This window comes from Arachis ipaensis, chromosome B7, assembly GCF_059453495.1.
Source record: "Arachis ipaensis isolate K30076 ecotype BB chromosome B7, ASM5945349v1, whole genome shotgun sequence".
Lineage (NCBI taxonomy): Eukaryota > Viridiplantae > Streptophyta > Magnoliopsida > Fabales > Fabaceae > Arachis > Arachis ipaensis.
This window is the reverse complement of record NC_142442.1, coordinates 11,022,938-11,048,533: the sequence shown is the minus strand read 5'-3', so window position 1 is coordinate 11,048,533 and position 25,596 is coordinate 11,022,938. Positions and strand designations below refer to the sequence as shown.

At 34.8% G+C, this 25,596-nt stretch overlaps 2 protein-coding genes and 1 non-coding gene across 4 annotated transcripts; 2 read left to right on the top strand and 1 right to left on the bottom strand.

The window, feature by feature from the left end:
* Positions 1-1,265: 1,265 nt before the first annotated feature.
* On the bottom strand, positions 1,266-3,678 carry LOC107608907 (large ribosomal subunit protein uL10). The gene is made up of 5 exons (XM_021107300.2): positions 3,040-3,678; positions 2,813-2,881; positions 2,171-2,269; positions 1,701-2,093; positions 1,266-1,613 (listed from the first exon to the last, which is right to left on the bottom strand). Exons 1-5 carry the CDS (start codon positions 3,295-3,297, stop codon positions 1,464-1,466), a joined length of 969 nt encoding a protein of 322 aa, XP_020962959.2. The 5' UTR covers positions 3,298-3,678; the 3' UTR covers positions 1,266-1,463.
* Positions 3,535-7,983, top strand: SYP31 (syntaxin of plants 31). Of its 2 annotated transcripts, none has more exons than XM_016310682.3 (6): positions 3,535-4,010; positions 4,106-4,356; positions 5,046-5,194; positions 5,812-5,850; positions 7,036-7,233; positions 7,424-7,983. In XM_016310682.3, the coding sequence occupies exons 1-6, from the start codon at positions 3,782-3,784 to the stop codon at positions 7,581-7,583; spliced, it is 1,026 nt and encodes a 341-aa protein (XP_016166168.1). In that variant the 5' UTR covers positions 3,535-3,781; the 3' UTR covers positions 7,584-7,983. The 2 variants fall into 2 exon arrangements, with proteins under 2 accessions (XP_016166168.1, XP_016166170.1); XM_016310684.3 differs by having other exon boundaries at positions 3,705-4,010; positions 4,153-4,356.
* A 1,914-nt stretch (positions 7,984-9,897) lies between these two features.
* TRNAV-CAC (transfer RNA valine (anticodon CAC)) lies at positions 9,898-9,971 on the top strand. Its single transcript has one exon. It is a non-coding gene; the product is annotated as a tRNA-Val (tRNA).
* Positions 9,972-25,596: the final 15,625 nt, after the last annotated feature.

Below are 25,596 nucleotides of genomic sequence, written 5' to 3'. Positions count from 1 at the left end.
AGGGGTGAACTCTCCTCTTTTTTGTCAACCCATAGAATCTCCCATTTTAATACCCTACCAGTAAAACATGTCCGACCATAAAGACCATAATTTTTTTACCAAAGAAGAATGAGTGGTTTATGGTTTCTAATCCTTTGACAACGGACAAAACTTCAATTGGCTAAACACATGCTATTCAATGTCCACAACTTCTACAATTTTATAGCTTCCTTGATTAAAGTGATGAACCTTCATAAGGATTTCAGAATATCACGACCTTATGATATACTGTTACATATAAGCGAAGGGCATTGGCTTTTCACGTTTTAACGTGCAACAATTCATGAAAAATAGAAGCACAGGCAACTTTAAACAAAATTAAATGGGTTAACCACCAAAAATGCCTCCGAATTATTCAAACGCTGACAAAAATACACCTGAATTTTACTATCGACAAAAATACCTTTAAATAATTTAAAAACACAACAAAAATACCCAATAGTAAATATATATTTTCAAAAAATGTCTTAGAGATTGAATTTTGATGCAATTTTTTGCAAGAATAATTATAAAATTGAGATATTATTATTCTTAAAATTTGGTGATTTTTTGTTAAGTATATTATTTTTTTATAATTTTTTTGTTAACAGCCAATAATACTTTTAAAAAATCACAAAAAAATATATACTTAACAAAAAATCACCAAATTTTAAGAATAATAATATCTCATTTTTCTAATCATATTTGCAAAAAATCGTATCAAAATTCAATTTCTAATGTATTTTTTGAGAAATACATATTTAATGTTAGTTTTTTTTGCAAGATTATCTAATATTAAATATGTATTTCTCAAAAAATACATTAGAGATTGAATTTTGATGCAATTTTTTTTAAGCATGATTAGAAAAATAAAATATTATTATCCTTAAAATTTGGTAATTTTTTGTTAAGTATATAATTTATTTGTATTTTTTTTAACAACTAATAATACTTTTAAAAACTCACAAAAAAATATATATTCAGTAAAAAATTATCAAATTTTAAGAATAATAATATCTCATTTTTCTAATCATGTTTTCTAATCATGTTTGCAAAAAATTACATCAAAATTCAATCTCTAAAGTATTTTTTAAAAATACATATTTACTATTGAGCATTTTTGTTATATTTTTAAATTATTTTTGTTGTATTTTTAAATTATTTAAAGGCATTTTTGTCGATAGTAATTTTTGTCGGCGTTTGAATAATGGGTGCATTTTTATCAGCGTTTGAATAATTCAAGGGCATTTTTGGCAGTTAACCCAAATTAAATATATTGTAAAAATTCCAAAATTAAATTGAATTGTGTCTGGTCTTCCCTATTTGTTGGGTCGAGGCGTAAAAAAAATTTCTAGAAGTAATTGAATTATATAAAACAAAAAGAACACACAACGTAACATAATCTAGAACGAGTGAATACTTAAAATATTAAATCTAACAAAGGCCTAGTCAAACAAACTGAAACCCATGTCATCATCAGATTCTTCAGCAGGCTCTTCCTTCTTTTCCTCTTCCTTAGCAGCAGCAGCAGCCGGAGCACCACCTGCACCAGCAGCAGGAGCAGCGACAGCCGCCACGGCAAATTTGCTGGGGTCCTGCAATTAACACAGCAAGTTGTAAGAGACAATACCTTAAAGTAGTAGTATTTTAGCGTAACATAATCCAAATTTAAGAGACAATACCTTCAAATACTCCTTAACCTTGTCAGCCTCTGGGAAAGAGTAATCTGTCTCAATGGCAACAGATAAAACATTCTTGTAGGCGTTGATGAACATATGTGGGGCAGCTGCAAGGGTCGGGTATGAAATGGCCAATGAGAGTGCAGTCACCATTGAGACTCCAATGGCGAACTTCTCAACAAGGTCGTCCTCAGTGAGATCGAGAACCTCAGGGCTAAATACTGAACCATTGTCATAGACAGAGAGGACAACAAGACCATATGAAAAGGGCCTGATGCCAAGCTTGGAAAGCAGTGCAGCTTCAGAAGAACCGACCTTGTCACCCTTCTTAATAAGTTCCACAGGGGTGATAATTTCAACAGTACCCTTGTTGATCTTGGTTGGAATATTCAGAACCTGAATTGTGAAGACTGACATAAGCACCAAAATCAACAAGAAGAATAAATGAGATCAACAAGAACGAGATTGCATACCTGGAAGAAAGAGGTCTGTGAGGGGTCAAGCCCTGTGTTGCCTGGAGGAACAACAACATCAATTGGAGCAACCAAACCAACACGAGCAGGTGCTCCAACCTGTTGATATAACAAAAAAAGATGAGAAACCCTCTTGAATATAAGTTGGTAAGTACTAGGTTCAACAGGCAGTAAACAGAAAACTCAAACAGATTCAAGAAAAAGCGTTTTGAAGATCATTAATAGCATCATATTCACTGAGCAAAAACAAACACACCATCCCATTACGTAGAAGAGTGTCACATCGAGAATTTTAAACTAACAAATGTTGTACCGTGATTCCTATAAGACTTCTACATAAGAACAAGCTTAAAGAAATGCAAGTAACATTATTAAACATATGTACACGTACAAGCATGAAAACAAAGTTGAAACTTCTGACAGTTAATTCCGGGTAAACAATGCCAATGAAAATAAGAAACCATAAGAAAGTTACCAGTATCTGTTTCTATAAGCATTGAAAAAAAGTCAAAAAAGACATTCAACACATAGCAAATGCTAGCAAGTCAAAACAAAACAGAACCTAACAATCACTAATTAAATGGTATTACTAATAACTAATTATACAACACAAATATACGAACTAAAGAATAGTTAAATTACCTTGTACTTAGCAACCTCCTCGCTAACCTCCTTCAAGTCACCTTTGGTGAAGATCAATCCAACGTTTCCCTGGTACAACAAACAGAATATTAGACATGTAGTTCGCAACACAAAACCAGAAGTTATAATCCATGTGTTCACACACCTAAACACAATGAAAGTTTACAATTTCTCAAAATAACGATGAAAAACTGAATAAAAACAGTAATAATTAGGGTTCCACTTACAACAAGAAGAGGGATAAGGCTGAGGTACACATTGTTCCCGGTACTCTCAGCATGCATTCTAACAGAACGCTTCATCATGGTGTTCTTTCCCATAAGAACAATAGAATCACCACGAAGACCCCTTCGAATGTTCTGGAGCTGGTTAGATCCAACGTTATCAGCATTGACCACAAGTATCTGAGTGTACTCCTCGAGAAGCTTGCAGAGCTTAGCATCGTAAGCGACCTTCTTCTCAGCCTTAGTTGGTTTTGGTGCCATTTGTAACGATGATGATAGAGATCAGAGTTTCAGAGAGACAAAAAAAAAGTTGCAAAATCGAGGGCCAAGACGAAGCTGTGCTTTGTCAAGGCGGACAGCGAAACGGCGCCGTCTCTTTAACCTCCTCTGTTTGTACAAGAAAAGGCTAGGGTTTTGAGAGTGAAGAAGGAGGCACGTGAAAGATGAATTTGGTTAGTGTTGTTTTTATCTAGGGGGTGGTCAATTCAGGTTTTTGAAGACCCAGATCTGACGGATGACATTCACGTGTTGTAATGAATCTGACGGCTGGTAAGGAATTATTTGATAGATAGGCCAATGGGCTTACCTATTTGTGTACTTTTAGTACTCTGTCCAAAAAAATAAAGAATCTCCTCCTACCTCCTAGGGACGAATATTTGTGTAAGATTAGAATAATAACATTTCACCTAAAAAAAAAAAAATAACAAAAGAAAAAAAAAAGAAAAAGAAAACAGCGGTAGCTGCCATGGCCTCCGCCTTCAGGGACCGCACCTCCGAGTTCCGGTCGGTGACGGAGACTCTCAAGAAGAAGATCGGAGCCCCCACTCCGCCACCGTTGCCTAACCAACCGGAAAATGCTCCCTCCTCCACCGACTCTCCGGTTCCAAATTCCAGATCCGAATTCAACCGAAAGGCCTCTCGGATCGGTTTGGGAATCCACGATACTTCACAGAAGATCGCAAGGCTCGCCCAACGTAACTAACTCCTCCTTCTTTCTCTTCTTCTTTTTCATTTTTAAAATTTTTTCTTTTATTTAATTAGCTCTGAAAAATCAATTGTGTTTTCGTAGTGGCGAAGAAATCGTCGATTTTCAATGATCCGATTGTTGAGATACAGGAACTGACGGCTGTGATTAAGAACGAGATCACGGCGCTGAACGCGGCTCTTTCGGATTTACAGACGATTCAGAACATGGAGATTGCTGATGGGATGTACTCGGAGGATAGGGTTGTTCACTCCAATGCCGTTTGTGATGACTTGAAGAGCAGGCTCATGGGCGCCACAAAGAAACTCCAAGATGTCTTGACCACTAGAACAGAGGTTAATTAATCCGAAATTTTATTTAAGAGTGGCTTGGTAATTTAGTTACTGAATTTGATTAATGCAGGATAGACTGGATAGTTAGCTTTTGAGTTTATGAAATTCGAATCAATTTGTATTCGTATTTAGGGTATTGTGAATAGAATAGAAGAGAAGATTAAGTTAGCCAGCCAGCTAATCTGACTTGAAATAGAAAGTTGGAGTGCTGTGAATTCTACATACTGACAGCTTCGACTAAAATCTCTTTTAGTTTATTTCTCATTCTTGCTCCATCATTGGTGTTTTCCATGGATGAAAATTTGGGTTCCTGCGCTTTCCTTTGCTGGCAACTTTCAGCTGGTTCCTGTTCCTGTTCCTGTTCAGTCATGGATGCTTTTTGGCATCAATGAAACTATGAAAGCACCATTGAACAGTAGAGATCTTAGGAGTATGCGAATGTAGAATTAGAGAAGATAGGTAGAATAAAGAGGGACTTACAGAGAGAATAACTAAAGAGACGAGAAATACTTCATAGATGAGAGAATCAAAGAGGAGGAATTTCCTTTCATATTTCACATAATCTCCAATCTCCATTGTACTTGTAACCAATACTCTTTTTTTATTTTATTTTATTTTTTCCGGTGGTTGTTATTGTTTTCCTGATTGTGTTTTTGTTATTAGTGTAATTAATTTTGTGCATTGTCCCCCAGAATATCAAGGCTCATGAGAATAGGAAGCAGATATTTTCCAAGAATACATCCAGAGAGAACCCTTTTCAGCATCACCCAAAGCCATCCCATGTACCACCCCCATGGTCGAATTCATTAAATCCATCTGAAGACTTGCAACAACAGTCAGCGTGAGTCGATTTCTATCAAGTTATAGGTTAGCAGTTGTTATACTATGACTTTAATGTACCTGTTCCATCTCAACTAATAATACATGCCTGGGATTTCACTTAATTTTGACAACCCACAATGAAGTATGTATAGCGTAGCTAACCTAATATTTATATCTAGTGACTATACTTAAATTACTTTTAATGAGATTTGCTCGTGCAATTCATGGGATTTTTCAATAAAATTGTGTTGTCCACATTTCGTTGGTGCCTCTAGTCCCTTAAATGTAATGACTAGCAGCCTATAAATTCTCGTAATGAGATTTGCTTGTGCAATTTATTGTCTTTTTCCAATAAAATTGTCTCATGACATTTGCTCGTGCAATTATGGGCTTTTTCAAAAAAATTGTGTCGTTCACATTTCGTTGGTGCCTCTAGCCCCTTAAATGTAATGACTAGCAGCCTATAAATTCTTGTAACGAGATTTGCTTGTGCAATTTGTTGTCTTTTTTCAATGAAATTGTCTCATTTGCATTTCAGTAGTTCTTTGAGTACTGGAATGGTTCTCATTGCATAGAATTTGGATTTATGAAAAATTTGATACTACGAGGTTTCATTTGAATCTCTCTTTCATGCAGACTAACTTCAAATGGAGTACCAGTTGGCAATCAACTAAGGTATGTGCAAATTTTCTCTGGAAGCTATAAGATCAAATCGTCCCTTTGTTTGTTTATACATGAATAGGCAAATAGGTATGGGTAGCCAGGTAGTTCTAAATAAAAATCTAAGCATCAACTTCACATAGCACTTCATATGTAAACAGGTAGCTTATACTGCTTCGTATGAATCATCATTTTCTGACTGCATTTGAGGTCTAATTCTTTGGAGTGCATGCTGCTTTCTTCCTCATGTGTAATGAGGAGAACAAGGTTGCTGCCAAGATTTGATCATGTCATAGATGCTTGTTGCATAATGAGAAAACAGCTACCAATATTAATAAAAACCTTTGTACTTAGCCTATTAATTTGATAACTTGGGCCGGAAGTAAGCAAGCTCTGTATTGAGATAACCACTTGGGTTATGTAGATTGTTTAGGCTCTGTCAAATTGGGTACTGGAGTCACCTTTCAATTCTAAATTTGTCTTAAACTCCCTTGTCCCTCTGTATGTGACTGTTCTCTTTCCATGGCATGAATGAATGAAACTTGCTGCCCAACAAGAACTACCATTTGATGGGCATAAGTTACTGTTTCTAGCTCATTTGATATGGTTCCTGTTTTCCCAGTATTCAATTATGAGCATAAGATGAATGTGTATTGGAAAGTCTTTGGCTGATCCAACCTAACCAAGTGAGATAAGACATAGTCATTGTATTGGAAAGTTCTTCAATGCTTATTATTTGTTTCCTGGATGATGACTGCGACTCTACTAGTCCAAGTTGTATGATAGAAGTCACTTCAGGCATTATAAATGGTCTTTAAATATTGGGCTAGTCTTTGAACACAAATTAAGAGAAATGATGTATATCTTATTTCAACCATGTTTAATTTTGATTGGTATCTTTAAAATTTTATAGTTGTGTCAATTATAAATTATGGAAAAATGATTTTGTCAGAATTCCCTTATAGATTTTCTAGACAATTGATTGCAGCAACTTAAAGTATACATCTTGATGTTTAAATTTCAGCCAATTTATATTTTGCCTCCATAGTCAATTGGGTATTTATTGTGCTCATTCAATTTTTGAGCTTGTTACATTATACATATTTGCTTTTGGGTATGAATTTCTTAAACTTTCTATGTATGCTTTTGTTCACATAATTTTTAGCTAAACTTGCAACTTGTGGTAATTTGTTGATACAGACGAAGGTTAGCTGTGGACAATGCTCCAACCCCCCAAATGGAAATGTCTATGGTACAGCAGGTTGTTCCTCACCAAGATAATTATGCTCAAAGTCGGGCAACTGCACTGCACAGTGTTGAATCTACTATCACAGAACTTAGTGGGATCTTCACACATTTGGCTACAATGGTTGCCCAGCAAGGGGAACTAGCCATCAGGTTTTTCTATTCTGACTTGAACACTTATACCCATACAAAGTTTCAGATTGCACAGTAATGCACCATGTTTTTCTTCTTTTGATTGAAACCATCATGTTTGTTTTGAATCGCAAAGTATTATTGCATGGAAGCCGTTGATATTCACATGTTCTGGCAATTAGGATTAAATCTATATAACTGGCATGGGCAGGATCGATGACAACATGGAGGAAACATTGGCAAATGTTGATGGAGCTCACAGTTCTTTATTGAGGCATCTTAACAGAATATCATCAAATAGGTGGCTTCTAATTAAGATATTTGCTATTTTGATATTTTTCCTAATGATCTTCATATTCTTTGTGGCCTAATATGCTTTCATGTTCCAACAACGGGAGCTACTTCATGGCCTACTTGGATTTTGTTTGTCCCTCTACCGAGACAAATGTGAGAGCTAAACGAAAAGTCATACATGTGAAGATTGCCCTCTATTTGCATGTAGACAGGGCTCCACTGAACTGTAAATTTCTGGATTCCCATATATAGTGTTTAGTAAACTATAGGTGGCCCATATTAAGCAAGTTAGGTTCGAATTAAACGATTGTTTAGCAAACTGATACATAATCTCAAGGTTGTTGAAGAAGGTGAGGGAGATCTGTTGTGCATATATTGCTGCATACCTGTATGTTACCGAATTGGTGTTAACATACTAGAAATCATGTGTTTCAATTACTTCAATAATGTAAGAAGCTTTAGGGTATTGTAATATCATTGATTTATATTTCTTTGAATCTAAGGCGTCAAACAGAATTATTCTTCATTAACCTCACTTCTTTATTTTTTTTTTATTTTTTTTTTAATGGTTAAGCATGTTGAGTGCTGTGGTGTCTTTGACATTTTGGGGTAAATGTGGGTTGAATAGAGATTTTATAATTTATACTGTGCTGCATCAATATTTCAAAATGCTATTCACGTAGTAATTATTCAAATACAAACATTAGTTTATCCAATTATCCATGACAATGGTACTTTGGTTTACAATGATGAGGATGCATCTAAAAGCTGGCTGGTTACGTCTTACGTGTGTGTTTTGATTAGGTATTATAGATGGATGTTGATATAAATGTGCTTTTACAAAATTAATTTTGATCAAAATTGAATGGACATCAATGTAATTCACGTTTGAATTTTTTTTATCAAACGTAATTTTAGGAAATGAATAACATTTGAATAATATTAACCAAAATCACTTTGGAATGTAAAGAATGATATAAATAATGTCTTTTTCGGTAATTTTACATTCTATCTATATCATTCATTATATTATTTTTGTAATTATCTTTTATAAAAGAAAATGAAATATATTTAAAAAGTAAATATTATATGATTTTTAAAAAAAATTTAAATATATGCAATCTTAAGATGTATGAATAAATTTTAATAAACAAATTTAAATGTGTAGAAATTATAAAAAGTATAATATTAACATGACATGATGCGTTGTGTAAATTGACATGTGTAGTCAGGTGATTAGGAGAGTAGATTTTTGTGTGTATTATTGTAGTTAGAACATGTATATAGAATGCTATATGAATATATACTATTGAAAATTAACATAAAAATTGTTTTTCTTTTCTTTTGGAACACAAATTTAAAAGCAACATCGAAATCAATCTTTAGGAGATATTACTATGACTTATATTAAACATAACTACACAACTAATTATGTGGCGTGTGATGAATTATTTGATCTTTAATTGAGTCTTGAAGATTATTCATTTTTATGGGAGTGATAATTGTATCTTCTATCTTACTATTATTATGCTCAAATTTTATGATATTTTTGTCTGCAAATTGTTTAAATTTAGCATTTGTTTAATGTTAAAATTTGGCATTTTAAGTAAGAATGCAAAATTATTTTTACACCCTTCAAAAGTCTTTTTCACTGTGCATCTTAAGCTTGAACTTATAATTTTTAAATTTTGGTCAATGTACTTGACTTGGTGGCCAATCCTTAGACCTTAGCCAGATATTCATCCTATGCCGCATAGGCTCTTGCCTAAATTTAAACTGTGTTACTTACATATCTAGTCAAAATAAAGTAGTCAATATCTACTAAATAATATTTATCTAATAAATTAAAAAATTTTATTATATATATATATATTATTATATCATAATCTTAATGTAAATATAATATATTTTTATCATGTTAATCATTACGACAAGTTTTTCCCAGCACATGTAGAATATTAGAATGTAATTTTTCCAGTCTTCCAAACTATTCGGTAATCAAGCACTACCACATTCATGTCGAAAGAATCCAAGCAACTCGCTACTGCAACAAATAAAGATGGAAGTACCACGTGCATTGATCCACCCTTATTCTTTTCAACAATTTATGTCACCATTATCCCACCACCACTTAGAAGGGACTCTTTCTTTCTTCAACAAACTCTGATTATGGGTTTATATATGATGACAAATATTTATTGAGTTAAAAGTCTAAATTGGTGTAATGTGTGTGTTAAGTGATGGAGGCTCATTATTTTCTTCTTAGTCCAAAGTCATATTGTTTTAACAATTTCAAAGTTTCAATCCGTCACATGGTAATGAGCAACAAATTAGAACCTATGAGCTAAAAAAGAGAGTTTCCAATGCTCATAGTTAGAACAAAGAAATGTGGTCTGGGTGGTGTAGTTGGTTATCACGCTAGTCTCACACACTAGAGAACCCCGGTTCGAACCTGGGCTCAGACATTATTTTAAAAAAAGTAAAATGGCTTAATAATAAGGAGGACATTATTCTAAAAGTTTTTTTTCACAACTGTAAGTTACTGCAGTCAGTAAATTGAGGTGCAAAAGACAGCAGGTACTAGGTTTGCAAGGAGAATTTCGAAAACTCTGAAGCCAATCATCTGCAACAAAAGAATGATAATCCAAGGCCTAAAACAACGTCCCAACCACCTAGCATTGCTACCCAGCCTACAATCCATGGCTCCAATAATAAGATAAGTCCTAGAAACCAAATGTTCAGAAGTCCAACAAGCCCAAAAAACCAAAAAAAAAAACAGCAAGCTCCTCAAACCATGTAAAGAATAATGAAACCATACAAGGCCCATACAACCCAGCTCTCTTCTAAGCCAACCCAAATGCCCATAACAAACAACAAATCAGTCCCCAATCTAGTGATAACCCCACCCAGACCACTCAAAATGTAACCCATAGTTCTGATCATGGACTCCTTCCAGACCCACCTGATCCATACTCTATTGATTCAGAAATTATGGTGGAAGCAGCTCTCCAATTTGAAGCAGAGATGATGGAAACGGCGGATGAGATGCTACTGGAGGCAGTAAGTTTTTGGTGCCTTCCTTATAACTGTTAATTATGATTGTGTTTTCATGGAACTATAGAGGTGCTGCGAGTCAGGCATTTTCTCGCTCTCTCAATGAATTTATACGTATTTACAAACCTGATATAGTCATCTTATATGAGACTAGATACAGTGATGAACAAGCAAGAAGGGCTATTAATAGATTTGGTTTTGACTATAGTGTTATAGAAGAGGCTAATGGGTTTAGCGGGGGAGAATTTGGGTGCTATGGAAAGATCTAAATATTCTCATCACAGTTTTAAAATCTCATACACAATTTATTCATATGGAGGTGACCTTCCCCAATAAGAGGAGTTGGATCCTCACTACTATCTATTCGAGCCCTCAAGAGACAAATAGAAGAACTTTATGGCCAAAACTGAAAAGACTATCTAATGGGGAGAACAAAGAGTGGATGATGGTGGGGGGACTTCAATGAAATTGCTTGTCCGATGGAGAAAAAAGGAGGTGGTAGAACAGATGTCAGAGCTTGTCAGAGGTTTAAGGAATCGATGAATGCTTGCTCATTAATTGATCTGGGGTATGTAGGAACCAGATTTACTTGGAGGGGGCCATTGTGGGATGGAAGAGAAAGGGTGTTTAAGCGGCTGGATAGAACCTTAGCTAATGTCGATTGGAGAATGAGATTTGGTGAGGCTAGAGTTGATGTGCTAACACGTACCAACTCTGACCACCACCCGCTTCTTATTACTCTTGAACCTCAAAACTAGAAAGGTAGAGATAGACCTTTCAGATTCGAAGTAATGTGAAAGTTGCACCCTGAGTATAAGGAGTTTGTAAGACAGAAATGGGATAAAGGAGCTAACCTCAACCAAGCCCTTTTAATGTTCATGAATGAACTAAAGCAGTGGAACAAAGATATTTTCGGGCATGTGGGACGGCAGAAGAGAAAACTCCTTAACAGACTAGGAGAAATACAGAGAGCCCAAAAACACTCAAAAAATACATATCTTGAGAAACTTGAAAAGCAACTCAACGATGAGCTGGAGGAGCTGCTTGATAGAGAAGAAGCCCTCTGGTTGCAAAATTTTCGAGAGAAATGGATAGTTGAGGGTGATCGGAACACAAGATACTATCATACAAAAATAATCATAAGGAGAAGAAAGAATAGAGTTTTGAAGCTGAGAAATGGAGAAGGAGAATGGATGGAGGACCCTGAGACCTTGGCCAGCTTTGTAGTTATGTTTTTTATGAAGAGAAAATTGTGTGTCGGTAAAGAATTTCACTAATAAAATCTCGTTGCAAGTATAGTTCTAAACCAACAAACAATTCCTCAATCAAAAATTTTGTTTGTTACAAGTACAAACCCCAATAAAAAATAAACCGAAGTATTTAAACCTCGAGTCGTCTCTCAAGGAATTGCAGGGAAGTGTTCTTGTTATTGGCTATGAAGTGAATATTTTGGGGTGTTGATAAGAGGCATGAAAGGTAAATGACAAGAAAGTAAAAGAAACTCAAATGATAAAAGGTCTTGGCAAGGGTTGATGGTTAAGGATCTATATCCTTGTTACTAACCACAACATGATAATTGCAAGGATTAATCCCATTAAGTCATCCTCTAACAAGTAAAGGAAAGTCAAATGAGCTACACCAATCCTAATCCATAAGTCCTAACTTTCTCAATAATTAATTTAGGGAAAGCTAAAGTCAATGGACACCAATTATCAAGACTTGGACATTAGCAACTCAATTTCACCTAAGTTACCATCCCAAGTCAAGAACACAAAAATTTACTCTAACATCCTTCTAAGCATTTTGTCAAACACTTGGAAGGTACAAAAGAAAAATAAAACAAGATTGCAAGAAATATAAATCTACAACTACTAATTGCAAGGAATTAACAACAACAACTCAAATCAACAATAAAGGAAATCAAACATAAATTGCATTAAAAGAAAAATAGAAGGAACAAGAGTGCATCAACAACAAGGTAAACAATTACAAGAAGTAAAATATTAAACTAGAGAAGCAAAGGTAGAAGAACAAGAAATTAGAGAGGAAAAGTAAATCAAAGCATGAATGAAACCAAGATCTAAGAAATTCTAATCTATATCTAACCTAATTCTAGAGAGAAGAAAGGGCTTCTCTCTCTAGAAACTAACTAAAGCATGATGAAAACTCAACTATGTGCTTCCCCCCTTGACTCATCTTGATTTCTGCATGTAATAGACTCAGAAACTGAGTTGGATTTGGGCCTGGGAAGTCCAGAAATCGCCCCAGCGTTTTCACTTTAATGAAGTCACGTGCTGCGCGTCACGCGTACGCGTGAGTCAAGCGTACGCGTCGATGAGATATTCGAGCCACGCGTACGAGTCATGTACGCGTACGTGTCGCCATGCGACTTCAAATTCACGCGTATGCGCCAACACTTTGCGCCAATTCCAGAATCATGCATCCATGCGTGCGCGCAAGCCACACGTGCGCGTCGATGCCAAATCTCCAAATCCTTGATTTTCCATGAATTCTCCACTTTGTATGCTTTTCTCTTCACTCCTTTGATCCATTCCTAGCCTTTTCAACCTGAATTCACTTAGCAAACACATCAAGGAATCTAGTGGAATCAAAGGTGAATTAAAATTAGCAATTAAGGGCCTAAAAAGCATGTTTTCACACTTAAGCACAAATTAGGAGAAAATCATGAAACTATGCTATTTTATTGAATAAATGTGAGAAAAGGTGATAAAATCTCCCTAAATTAAGTATAAGATAAACCCTAAAATGGGGTTTATCAGTTTTATAAGAGATTGTACAAAGAGGAAGTTATTGTTACACAACCACTCTCTATGCATAACTCCTACCCTCCTCTACAAGAAGACATAAAGAATAACATGGATTCACTGCCCACCCATGAAGAGATCAAAAGAGCCTACTTCAATATTGGTTCTTTGAAAGCGCCGGGAGCAGACGGATTCCCAACAACTTTCTACAAAGATCAGTGGGATTGCGTGAAAATGAATATATTCAACCAGGTGGAGATGTGTTGGAAAGAACCTGAGTTAATCAAGAACCTCAATAGCTCCTTAATTACTCTTATCCCGAAGGTCCTAACCAGTGAATTTATATCCCAGTTTCAACCAATCTCCTTATGTAATGTAAGTTATAAGGGGATCTCCAAGATTATTGTGGAAAGGATTAAACTTGCGCTCATAGATAGAATAGCCCCTCAGCAATCAAGTTTTGTTCTGAAAAGGAAGATACTGGACAATATTCTAATTGCGAAGGAGCTAACCCATATTATGAAAAAGTGTAAAGGAAAAAAGGGGTTCATGGCTATCAATTTTGATTTTGAGAAAGCCTACGACAAGGTTCGATGGTCTTTTTTGAAGTCATGCCTTCAAGAGTTAAACCTCCCGGACAAGTTGGTGGATATTACGATGGAATGTGTTACATCAATATCCTACAACCTCCTCTGGAATGGGGAAAAAACTGAAGAATTTGTACCCACAAGGGGTCTCCAACAGGGAGATCCAATCTCCCCCCATTTGTTTGTTATCGTTATGGACAAGCTATCACAGTTGATTGAAGAATATGTATCTGAAGAAAAGTGGGTTCCTATAACAGCGGAGAAAAAAGGACTAGTTATCTCTCACATACTCTTCGTAGATGACCTCCTTCTCTTTGCGGAGGCGAACACTGAACAGATTTTTACTGTTTTGAAAATCATGAACAAATTCTGTGATGCGTCAGGGCTGAAGGTTAGTAATGCAAAAACTGGTATGATCTTCTCAGCCAATGTAAGGAATGAGGTCAGGAGGGAAATAAAAAATATATGCCATTTTCAAGAAAATCAATACTTGGAAAAGTACCTTGGTGCAATGATCTCTAATCATCACAAAGGAAAATAGAAATTTAAGCATGTTTTGCTAAGGGTTCAGGGAAAGCTAAAAGGATGGAAAAGTCAGTGCCTCTCCTTAGTTGGGAGAACAACACTAGCCAAAGCGGTTCTAAACCCCTTAACGAATTATGAGATGCAGCACTCAATTTTACCTAAAGGTATCTGTAATGAATTAGAGAAAGCACAGAGAAAATTTATTTGGGGGAGTTGCCAACAGCAAAGGCGCATGCATCATGTTGCTTGGAAAACCCTATGTTTACCAAAGGCGCAAGGTGGGCTTGGATTTAAGAAGCTGCAGGAAATGAATATCGCCTTTATGATGAAGGTTCTTTGGCACCTAATGGTAGAGTCAGGGCGCTGTGGGTAAGAATAATTACACATAGTAATGAAGGCACAAAAAACGGCTTAATAGAGATAAAGAAGAGTGGAAATTTCTCTCAAACCTGAAAAGACTTGATGAGGATTTGGCCCTTAATGAGAGACAATTGTAGTTGGATTGGGGATGGGGAGAGGACTTTCTTCTGGAAGGATTCCAGGATTGCTAAATCAAAAAATCTTATTAATGAAACTATTAATCAGGTTCCGAAGGAGCTAGAAATGGCCAAAGTTAAGGATTAAGTGAATGCGAGAGGAGAGTGGAACATGGAGATCATGGAGCCATTTCTTAAAGATAGCACCATAGAACAAATAAAGTTGCTAAATGATGCGTGAGCATCTTTCCTACCTTTTCCTAAGAAATTTGCATTTAATTTGTAGAGTTTAATAAAGAATTAATTATCTTTTAGCCACTATGGATGCTACTTTGAGTCGTATACAATTCTATTTATTTTAGGTAGCATTTGGCTGGATTTGATGGAGTTTCTGCAAAAAAAGAGAAGAAGGCGAATATTGCTGTCAACTCTGACCTCTCTGCACTCAAACCTGAATAAATCGAGTTACAAAGGTCCAATAGATGTGATTTCAGTAGCATTGGAAAGCTAACTTCTAGAGCTTTCCAACGATATATAATAGTCCATACTTCTTTTCCATCAACTCTGCCAAGGCTGCGCCTAACTTGAGATTTCTCAAGTTAGGCGTGGATCCAGTGAAACCAAGTGGTCCCCACGTTACAAGGCGCGGATTATTTAATTAATTCTGATTTAAATTTAAATTTTATTTTTAAAATAGGAAAAGATATTATTTTAATTTTAGAAATTAGATTTTAAATTAATTAGGATTAAATATAAAAGAGAAAAGAAATTTCTCTTCTAGGGATTATTCCATTCCATCTCATTCCAAATTCTCAGTTAAGAGAATCCTAGTTTCCACTCTGAACCATGAGCAACTAAACATCCACTGTTAAGGTTAGGAGCTCTGTCTATTTGTATGGATTGATTCTATTATTTTTCTATTTTAATTCATGTACTGATTTATAATTTAAGAATTATTTTCGTTCTTTATCTTATGAATTTGGGTGGAACGGAAGTATGACCCTCTTTCTAATTGAGTTCTTATATAACTTGGAAAAGCTCTTTACTTGAACAACAGTTTGAAAACAATTTCTCCTAAATTCTAATTATCTGGATTTAACGGGATATGTGACATATAATCCTCTTATATTTGGATAATTAGGATTTCTGTGGCATATAAACTAGAATTGAATTTCACCCTCTAATTGGAATCAATTAACCAAGGAATTGGCGGTTGATGAGAATTAGAGGAGACTAGAAAAGTCTAAGGAATTAGGGTCTAGTCACATAGAGTTTGCCATGAATTAAATCTTGCATGATTAAAATAGTTAGCAAGAAAAGTCAATCCGGAAAATAGATAATTCTGAAGCCTTAACTGTTTCTCCATATATTGTTCACAACTAATTTATTGCTTGCTTGTTTAATTCTCTAATTCACTGTTTAATGCGTTTGAACTTTTAAACATTATTTTCTACTTGTCTAACTAAGTAAATTAATCAACCATTGTTGCTTAGTCCATCAATCCTCGTGGGATCGACCCTCACTCACTTGAGGTATTACTTGGTACGACCCGATACACTTGCCAGTTAGTTTGTGTGTTGTAAATTTCGCACTAAATTTTTGGCGCCGTTGCCGGGGATTGATTGTGATTGACAACTGCTCATTGTTTGATTGCTTAGATTAGATAAATTTACTTTTAATTAATTTTATTTTAGTATTATTAATTCTTATTTTTCATTTATTTTTTTTTTCTTTTCGTTTTGTTTTCTTCTTAATTTTTTTCTTCTTTTCCGTTCAGCATCCCCCTCCCCTGTTTCGTTTTCTGTTTCTTTTCTTTTATTAGTTAGTTTTAAATAAAAAAATAATAATAAAAAAATAATTAAAAAAATCATAAATAAATAAATAAATTAGTACTAATATTTTTTTCTTAATTTTTGAAATTAAGTTTGGTGTCTTCGTAGTAAGTTCTTTTTTAAAAATATTTTTTAAAATACTACTATTTTTCTTTGTTTAATTTTTGAATTTTTTAGTTGACCTCTTTTTATTTATTTTTGAATTCTTCTTTTATTTTTATTATTTTTTATTTTATTTTTTTTCAAAAAAAAATTATGTTCTTTCTTCTTTACTTTCCTGTTTACCACATGGTGCGTTTAATTCTTTTTGGTGTTTTATGCTAAGAAAAAATAATGGAGAGAGATTACATGGGTTACTACTCACACCCAATGAGTGATTCTCATTATTGTGGATGGGGGAACTACCCGAATTTTGGTTGCCAAAGTCAAAACCAAAGAAACTTCAGGGCTCCATGTTCCAACTATCAAGAGCCACTATCTCCCTATTCATACCAAGAACCACCACCTCCTTATTTATATCAAGAACCACTATCTCCATATACATACCAAGAACCATCCTCTTTCTACCCATAGCAAGTGCCACCATCTCACTATTCATACCAAGAACCATCCTCTTTTTACTCTTATCAAGATATCATCATCTCCTTCTTATTCATATCAAGAGCCACCATCTCCTTATTCATATCAAGAACCATCAGATCTTAAGATTCTCATGTAAGAATTCATACATGATATAAAGACGAGTGTCAAAAATGTAGAGAAATATGTGCAGTTGATTATCAAGTTCCAGGAAGAGGAACAAGCAAATTCCTTCCCAAGAGATATAATGCAAGATCTTATAGAAGAAAGTGAGAAAATCAATCAAAAGAGTTCATACTCCAGTGAATTAGAGAACTTTCCACCCTCACACATGGAAGAAGAGGAAGATGCAAAAACAAAGGAGGAAGATGTACCAACAAAGAAGGAAGATGCACAAACAAAGGAGGTTGTAAAGGATGAAAACAATTATAGGAATCTACACTCCAATGAAGCAGAGAGTGGCATAGAGGGTGAGTTTATTGAACCACCAATTCAAGAAGTTCTTGATGAAGGGTACACTCTAACCATCATACAACACCCAAATTTTAAAATCAAAGAAGTGAAGACAACCAAGGAAAGCACTAAAAAGGAGATTGTGACCAAGAAACAGAAGAAAATATCCATAAAAAAGAGAATGTCAGAAAAAAACAATCCAACCTCTACACCAACAAGCAAGGTGAATCAAGCTAATCACAATAAAAGAAAACTTGTTAGGAGAAATTTATATCAGGGGGCACTAATTTTCACCTCTCCCCCCTTGGAGATATTTCTTTTAACCAACTGGAAGAAGAGGAAGAAAATTCAACAATCAAGTGTCAAGCTAGTGACATTAAAGAAGCGCTTGTTGGAAGGCAACCCAACTACTAATATCCTTGGTTTTGCAGTTGCTTTGGTTTTAATTTTATAGTTATTTTGATTTTAGCATTATAGTTATTTTAGTTTTGGTTTTAAATTACTTTATCTAATTTTTTTTAGAATTTTTTTTATTTTACATGTGTTTTGGTCATGCAGAATGATTAGAACAGGAACAGGAGCAATTAAGAAGAATTTTTGACACTCTGTTTTCAGATTTTCTTTGCTTGAGGACAAGCAAACTTTTAAGTTTGGTGTTGTCGCTTCGCTTTTGGCCTTTTCTGTTTATTTTAATAGCACCAAAGGGAGATGAATGTTCTTCATGGAGGAATGAGATGGTCATCAGCATAACTGAGGTGGTTGAGTTCCTTTCATTTTATTTCTCTTCCGTTCTTATTTGTTGTCTTCTGTTTTCTGTTGCTTTGATTGCCTGCATGATCTTTAGTACTTTCAGTTCTTAGATTGAGATTCATTCAGTTATTTGATTTTAGTAAAAAAAAAAAAAAAATTGTCTCGTGTATTGCTCACTGAGCTTAAATTCAAAAGAAAAAGAAGTGATGTATTGCATGAGAAATTGAGTTTATATTTAAGAGTAGTCTTATTTACTTAAATGTGGTAGTATTATTTGTGATTCTGAATGCATGATATGAACAGTGCATAGTTGAATTTGAATCAAGGGATGTTGGTGCATAAGGAATAGGAATTTAGAGAACTATTATGAATTTTCTGAATTAAACAAAAGCTTAATCCTTAAAGCAAAAGAAACAGCAAAAGAAAAATAAAAGCAAGGTCCAAGGCTCTGAGCATCAATGACTAAGGAGGTCAGACATGATTAAAAACTCAAAGAGTTGTTTCCTTAGTCATATGCTTGTGGTGTTCTTGTGTCAAGTAATCTTTGAGACAGAATATTTAGAGTCGAGGCCAAATGTATTTAGCAGAGTATGCCCAAGGCTTTGAGCACCACTGTCTGGGAATAACTGAAAGAAAAATCAGAACTTAAAGGGAGTTCCCCAGTTAAGTGCTTGTGGTGTTTTGTGTCAGTAAAGCTTGAGACAAAACATTTAAACTCACGGCTAGGCTCAAGGTGCAAAGCACCAAAGAAAAGAGAATTAAAGGTAATTTGTTGTGTTCAAGGCTTAAACTGAAGTATAAAGATCAGAGAATTCATAATATAATCCGGATTCTAATTCTGAATGACAGTGACATTCCTCTGATTCAAAGGAGAGTGAGATGCCAAAACTGTTCAGAATTACAATGAATAAACCCCACTTTAAGAATAGACATGAGCATAACTAAACTCTCACCTCTCATGCAAATTCACATCTTAATCATGTACTAATTTTGGTTGCTTGAGGACAAGCAACAATTCAAGTTTGGTGTTGTGATGCGTGAGCATCTTTCCTACCTTTTCCTAGTGAATTTGCATTTAATTTGTAGAGTTTAATCAAGAATTAATTATCTTTTAGCCACTATGGATGCTACTTTAAGTCGTGTACAATTCTGTTTATTTTAGGTAGCATTTGGCCGGATTTGATGGAGTTTCTGCAGAAAAATAGAAGAAGGCGAATAATGCTGTCAACCCTAACCTCTCTGCACTCAAACCTGAATAAATTGAGCTACAGAGGTCCAATGGACGTGATTCCAGTGGTGTTGAAAAGCTAACTTCCAGAGCTTTCCAACGATATATAATAGTTCATTCTTCTCTTCTATCAACTCTGCCAAGGCTGCACCTAACTTGAGATTTCTCAAGTTAGGCGTGGATCCAGTGAAGCCAAGTGGTCCCCACATTACAAGGCACGGATTATTTAATTAATTCTGATTTAAATTTAAATTTTATTTTTAAAATAAGAAAAGATATTATTTTACTTTTAAAAATTAGATTTTAAATTAATTAGGATTAGATATAAAAGAGAAAAGAAACTTCTCTTCTAGGGATTATTCCATTCCATCTCATTCCAAATTCTCAATTAAGAGAATCCTAGTTTCTACTCTAAACCATGGGCAACTAAACCTCCACTGTTAAGGTTAGGAGCTTTGTCTATTTGTATGGATGATTCTATTATTTTTCTATTTTAATTCATGTACTGATTTATAATTTAAGAATTATTTTCGTTCTTTATCTTATGAATTTGGGTGGAACGGAAGTATGACTCTCTTTCTAATTGAGTTCTTGTATAACTTGGAAAAGCTCTTTACTTGAACAACAGCTTGAAAATAATTTCTCCTAAATTCTAATTATCTGGATTTAACGGGATACGTGACATATAATACTCTTATATTTGGATAATTAGGATTTTTGTAGCATATAAACTAGAATTGAATTTCACCCTCTAATTGGAATCAATTAACCAAGGAATTGGCGGTTGATGAGAATTAGAGGAGACTAGAAAAGTCTAAGGAATTAGGGTCTAGTCACATAGAGTTTGCCATGAATTAAATCTTGCATGATTAAAATAGTTAGCAAGAAAAGTCAATCCGAAAAATAGATAACTCTGAAGCCTTAACTGTTTCTCCATATATTATTCACAACTAATTTATTGCTTGCTTGTTTAATTCTCGAATTCACTGTTTAATGCATTTGAACCTTCAAACACTATTTTCTGCTTGTCTAACTAAGTAAATTAATCAACCATTGTTGCTTAGTCCATCAATCCTCGTGGGATCAACCCTCACTCACCTGAGGTATTACTTGGTACGACCCGGTGCATTTGTCGGTTAGTTTGTGGGTTATAAATTTTGCACCACTAAACCCACCCCAGATGCATAACGGAAGGGACATAATGAGTTGGAATCATACGACATAAAATTTTTACAGTAGCATCAGCATACAAAATTTTAACCAAACATAACACAGAAGTAAACAAAGTTTGGCAGTCAATATGGCATTGGAAAGGATCAGAAAGAGTCTATACATTTACCTGAAAATTGTCTCATGGAAGATTGCTAACTGCAAAGAGGAAGGCCAAAATGATGAACACAACGCCCTTCTACCACAAGTGCTCCCAATTGGAAGAAACCATCCTCCATGCCCTGAGGGATTGTCCACAAGCTGCTACAGTTTGGGGTAAGTTAATTCAGTCCAGCATTGTTATGAGATTCATGACCACAACTCTTGAAGAGTGGATAAAGCTAAACCTATCACAAGAAATGGGGAGAAACAATCAGTTTGAATGGAGAGATGTTTTTATGGTAAGATGCTGGTGGTTATGGGGGTGGAGGAACATGGAAGTGCATAATCCTAGCTATAACAGACCAATTAATGCTATTCAGATTATTACAGAAAGCATAACTAATTTTAAGAAAGCCTTTGAGAAGACTTACCTCTTTGCAGAGCCCAAAACACCCAAAAAATATATTTCAATTTGGCAGTCACCTCCAGCTAGTTGGGTTAAGTTGAACACTAATGGATCTGCTCACCATCAAAATAAGAAAAGTAGATGTGGAAGTTGACTGTGGACCAGCAATGGAGAATGGGTTGGAGGCTTCATGGCATGTCTAGGTGACTATTCTCCAGTAGAGCCAGAGCTCTGGGGTGTAATCCATGGGTTACGCATGGTCGCAGATTTGGGAATGAGGAGACTAGAGGTTGATGTTGATTCAATAGAAATTGTGGACATAATCAACAATTGTATCCACAATGATGAACACCACAGTGAGGCGGTAATGGAGGTTGCTAATTTTAGGAGGAGATCGTGGGAATTAGTCTTCAAATATATCATTAGAGAAGCTAATCGGTTGGCTGATTGGTTGGCAAAAGAAGCCATAAGGAAGAAATGTGTTTTCAGATTTTTAGACTCTCTACCTAAAGAACTCACTTTGATGTACTTTGATGATGTACAAGAGAAGATTCTGACTATTGTTAATGTCCTGCAACCCCCTTTTAATTTTGTCCTTTTGTTTTTCTTTTTTTGGGCTTAGACCCCTTCAATCACCCAAAAAAAAAAAAGAACAATTTGACATTATATTATTCAATTTAAATTATACTCCTTATAAATTTTTCAACTAACTAATGAGTAATAATTTTTTTTGTATTATATTATATCTAATATTACTAATAAGCATATTAAACAACATGACCAAAGTATTAAATGAGAAGAAATATTTTTAACTAACATACTTTAAATGTGTTCATTAAAATGAGAAGAATTTTGATTAATAGACTTTGAATTTTAGATATCTAAATATATTAATGTTAATTTTATAATTTTTTTATATTATTTTTTTTCCCACTAATAAAAATTTTTGGGTCTATTATATGGTCTTAAACCTGCCAAGATCTTTCAGTGAAAAAATTCTGTTCAATTGAGATATCAATAGTTCAATTTCTTTTGAATTATTGTCTGTTACAATAATGTCATCCACATATACTAATAAATAGATTATATGAGACTGATTATGTTTGATGAATAATGAAATGTCTGATTTTGTATTCTTAAAACCAAATTGGAACAATGTGTCTTCTAATGTCTTGAATCAAGCTCCGCTCTAGGAGCTTGTTTCAAGCCATAGATTGCTTTATTTAGTTTGTAAACTAAATGACTATTGGTACTAACATATCCTTGTGGTTGGGCCATAAAAATATTCTCTTCTAATCTGCCATTCAAAAAATATTATCAAAGTTAAATTGTCTTAATGGCCAGCCTAAGAAAATTGCAATAGTTAGAATGACTCTCACTGTGATTGGTCTAGTAACTAGGGAATAGATTTGCTCGTAGTCTATCCCCTCCTTTTGATGAAAATCTTTACCTAGTAGTATCTCCCTATTTTGATTCTTTTTTATAGCAAAGACTCATTTGCTTCCTATAATGGTTGAGTTTTATGGTGGTTCAGTGAGAATCCAGATTTGACACTGCTGTGATATTTGTATCTTTGCATCCATTGCTTTTTTTCAATGTGAACAGTTAAGGGCTTGATTGACAATAGTTAAAGTATGGTGTATAAGGTCAGTGGTTTGTGTGACAAATGCCTTAGGTTTATGGATGTCTGCTTTTGATCTGGTGATCATAGAATGAGTATTTAAAGGTGTAATGGGAGGTAAATTTGTCTCAGGGTCAGTAATAAAAATGGGTGTGGGATGGTGTGATGGAGTTTGAGTTGGTAAGGGTCGAGGGGCAGGCTAAGCAAGAGTAGTGGAAGGATCAGGTAATGCCAATATAAGAGGAGAAGTTGGAAAACAAGGTGGCTGTGTAGAGAGTGAAAGTGATAAAGGATGATCAATCACAACTTTAATCAATTCTGCAATATCTGCAACAGTCTTTACAGTAGATTGGATTGAGGAATCACAACATAGATTGATAAGGAAACAAATTCTCAATAAAAGTTACATGTCTTGCAAGATATATTTTACCATTCTTATTCATACATTTGTAACCTTTGTGGGTAGAATCATATCCAAAAAAGAGGCATAAGTCAAACTTATAATCAAATTTATGTCTATTATAAGATTTTAAATAAGGAAAGTAAGCACATCCAAAAAATTTTAAGAAGGCAAAGTCTGATTTATGATGAATAGAATTTCATAAGGACTCTTATTGTCTAAAACCTGTGTAGGCAATCTATTTATGATATAGACAGAGGTAATAAATGCATCTTTTCAAAATTGGAAGGAAAGAGATATAGAAACAAGAAGGGACAGCCCCATTTCTGTGATATGTTTGTGTTTCCTTTCCACATTTTTTTGTTGGTGATGTGTGTAAGGACACGATTGTTTATGGTGAATGCCCTAAGTGTTAAAAAAATTAAATGTTGTAGATAAAAATCCACCTCCTTTATCAGTTTGTAAAGCCTTAATCTGGTGTCCTGTCTGTTTTTTCATAAGTCTTTTATAGTTTTGAAAAGCTAGTAATAATTGAGATTTATAATCAAGCAAGAAGATAATTGTAAATTTAGAAAAACCATCAACAAAGCATGCATAGTATCTAAATCCATTTCTGGAATTAACCAGGACAGGTCCCCAAAGATCAGCAAAAACACATTCTAATGGTTGATGATATGTAGTTTGAGTTTCATTAAAGTGAAGTCTATGGATTTTAGCCAATGGACAAATTTCACATATATATTGTAAAGATGATCCAGAATTAGAGATAGGAATAAAATACTGATTCATTACTATATGAATTGTTTTCATTTCACAGTGGCCAAGTCTTTTATGCCACAAGATTGTATTATTACTATTCTAATTACAGGAACTGTTAAAAGCACGAAAATTAGGGGGATTGGTTTCTTGATTGCTAATCTTATCTGACTTACATTGTATTGAAATAGAAGGATGATTATTACTAAAAAGTTTATGAGAATAGGTAGAGTTGTAAGACAAAGCAGATTTCTCAGAAGCATGCCTAGGAACTCTGAGATTGTGAAAGGAATAGATCCCATTCCTAGCTATGCCCTGTAGGAGAAAATCCCTAGTAGCCTGATCACGAATAAAGCAGAAATCAGGCCAGAATTAAAAAAAGACACCATTATCAGCTGCAAATCTGGAGTAAATTTTGAAAAATTTGAGATACATGGAATAAATTTTGTAATTGAAAAGTAACATTAGCATATGGATCATGCAAAATTGAAGAACCATAGTTTTGAATGGCAATACCTGACCCATTACCTACATACACTTGATCGGATGCTCGTAGTGGAAGTTAGCAAATTGGACGGATCGGGGGTCAAGTGATGGTTCGCACCCGAATCTGCAAGCCAGGCAGTATCACATATAGAGGAAGAAGAGCCTGTGAGATATTCAGTTGGTTGATGGAAACTTGAACGGGGTGGTGGAGGTTAAGCATTAAGGTAGGGAGGCTGAGAAGATGAGGTACGGTTTCCAGAATTAGGGTTGAAAGACTGATCAAACCTATGATAGCAGTTCCATACCACATGACCCATCCTTCCACACAGTTGACACCGCATTCTTGTGTTATTGTTGTTGTATCCAAATCTACCTTCTCCTCTACTATTTCTACCTCCACGTCCTCTTCTAAAAACATTACCCCTGTTGGGATCAAAATTCTGAGAAAGGTTTTGCACATAATGGGCTACAGGCATGCCAGAGGTTGGTTTCTTGAAGCGTTCAAGCATTTTTTCATGGGAAAGCAAAAATGCTTCAACCTCTACAATCCTAAAAGACCCTCTCTTTGCTGTTACGAAAAAAATATACATTGTATATTTTTCAGAAAGACCCTCAATAATAGCCTGAAGATAATCATCTTCTGGCACTTCATATCCCATAGCAAATAGAGCGTCAACAATTCTTCTAATTTTGGACAAGTAATCAGCAGCGGAACCTATTTTCTTGCACGATTTCAATTGGCTCTTGAGACTTTGAACACGAGCAGCGGAGGTTGCCTGAAAGTAATCATCAATCTCCGCCCATACTTCAAAAAATCTTAAGATGTGAATCACTTTGTTCTTGAAGCAATTAGTCATGAAA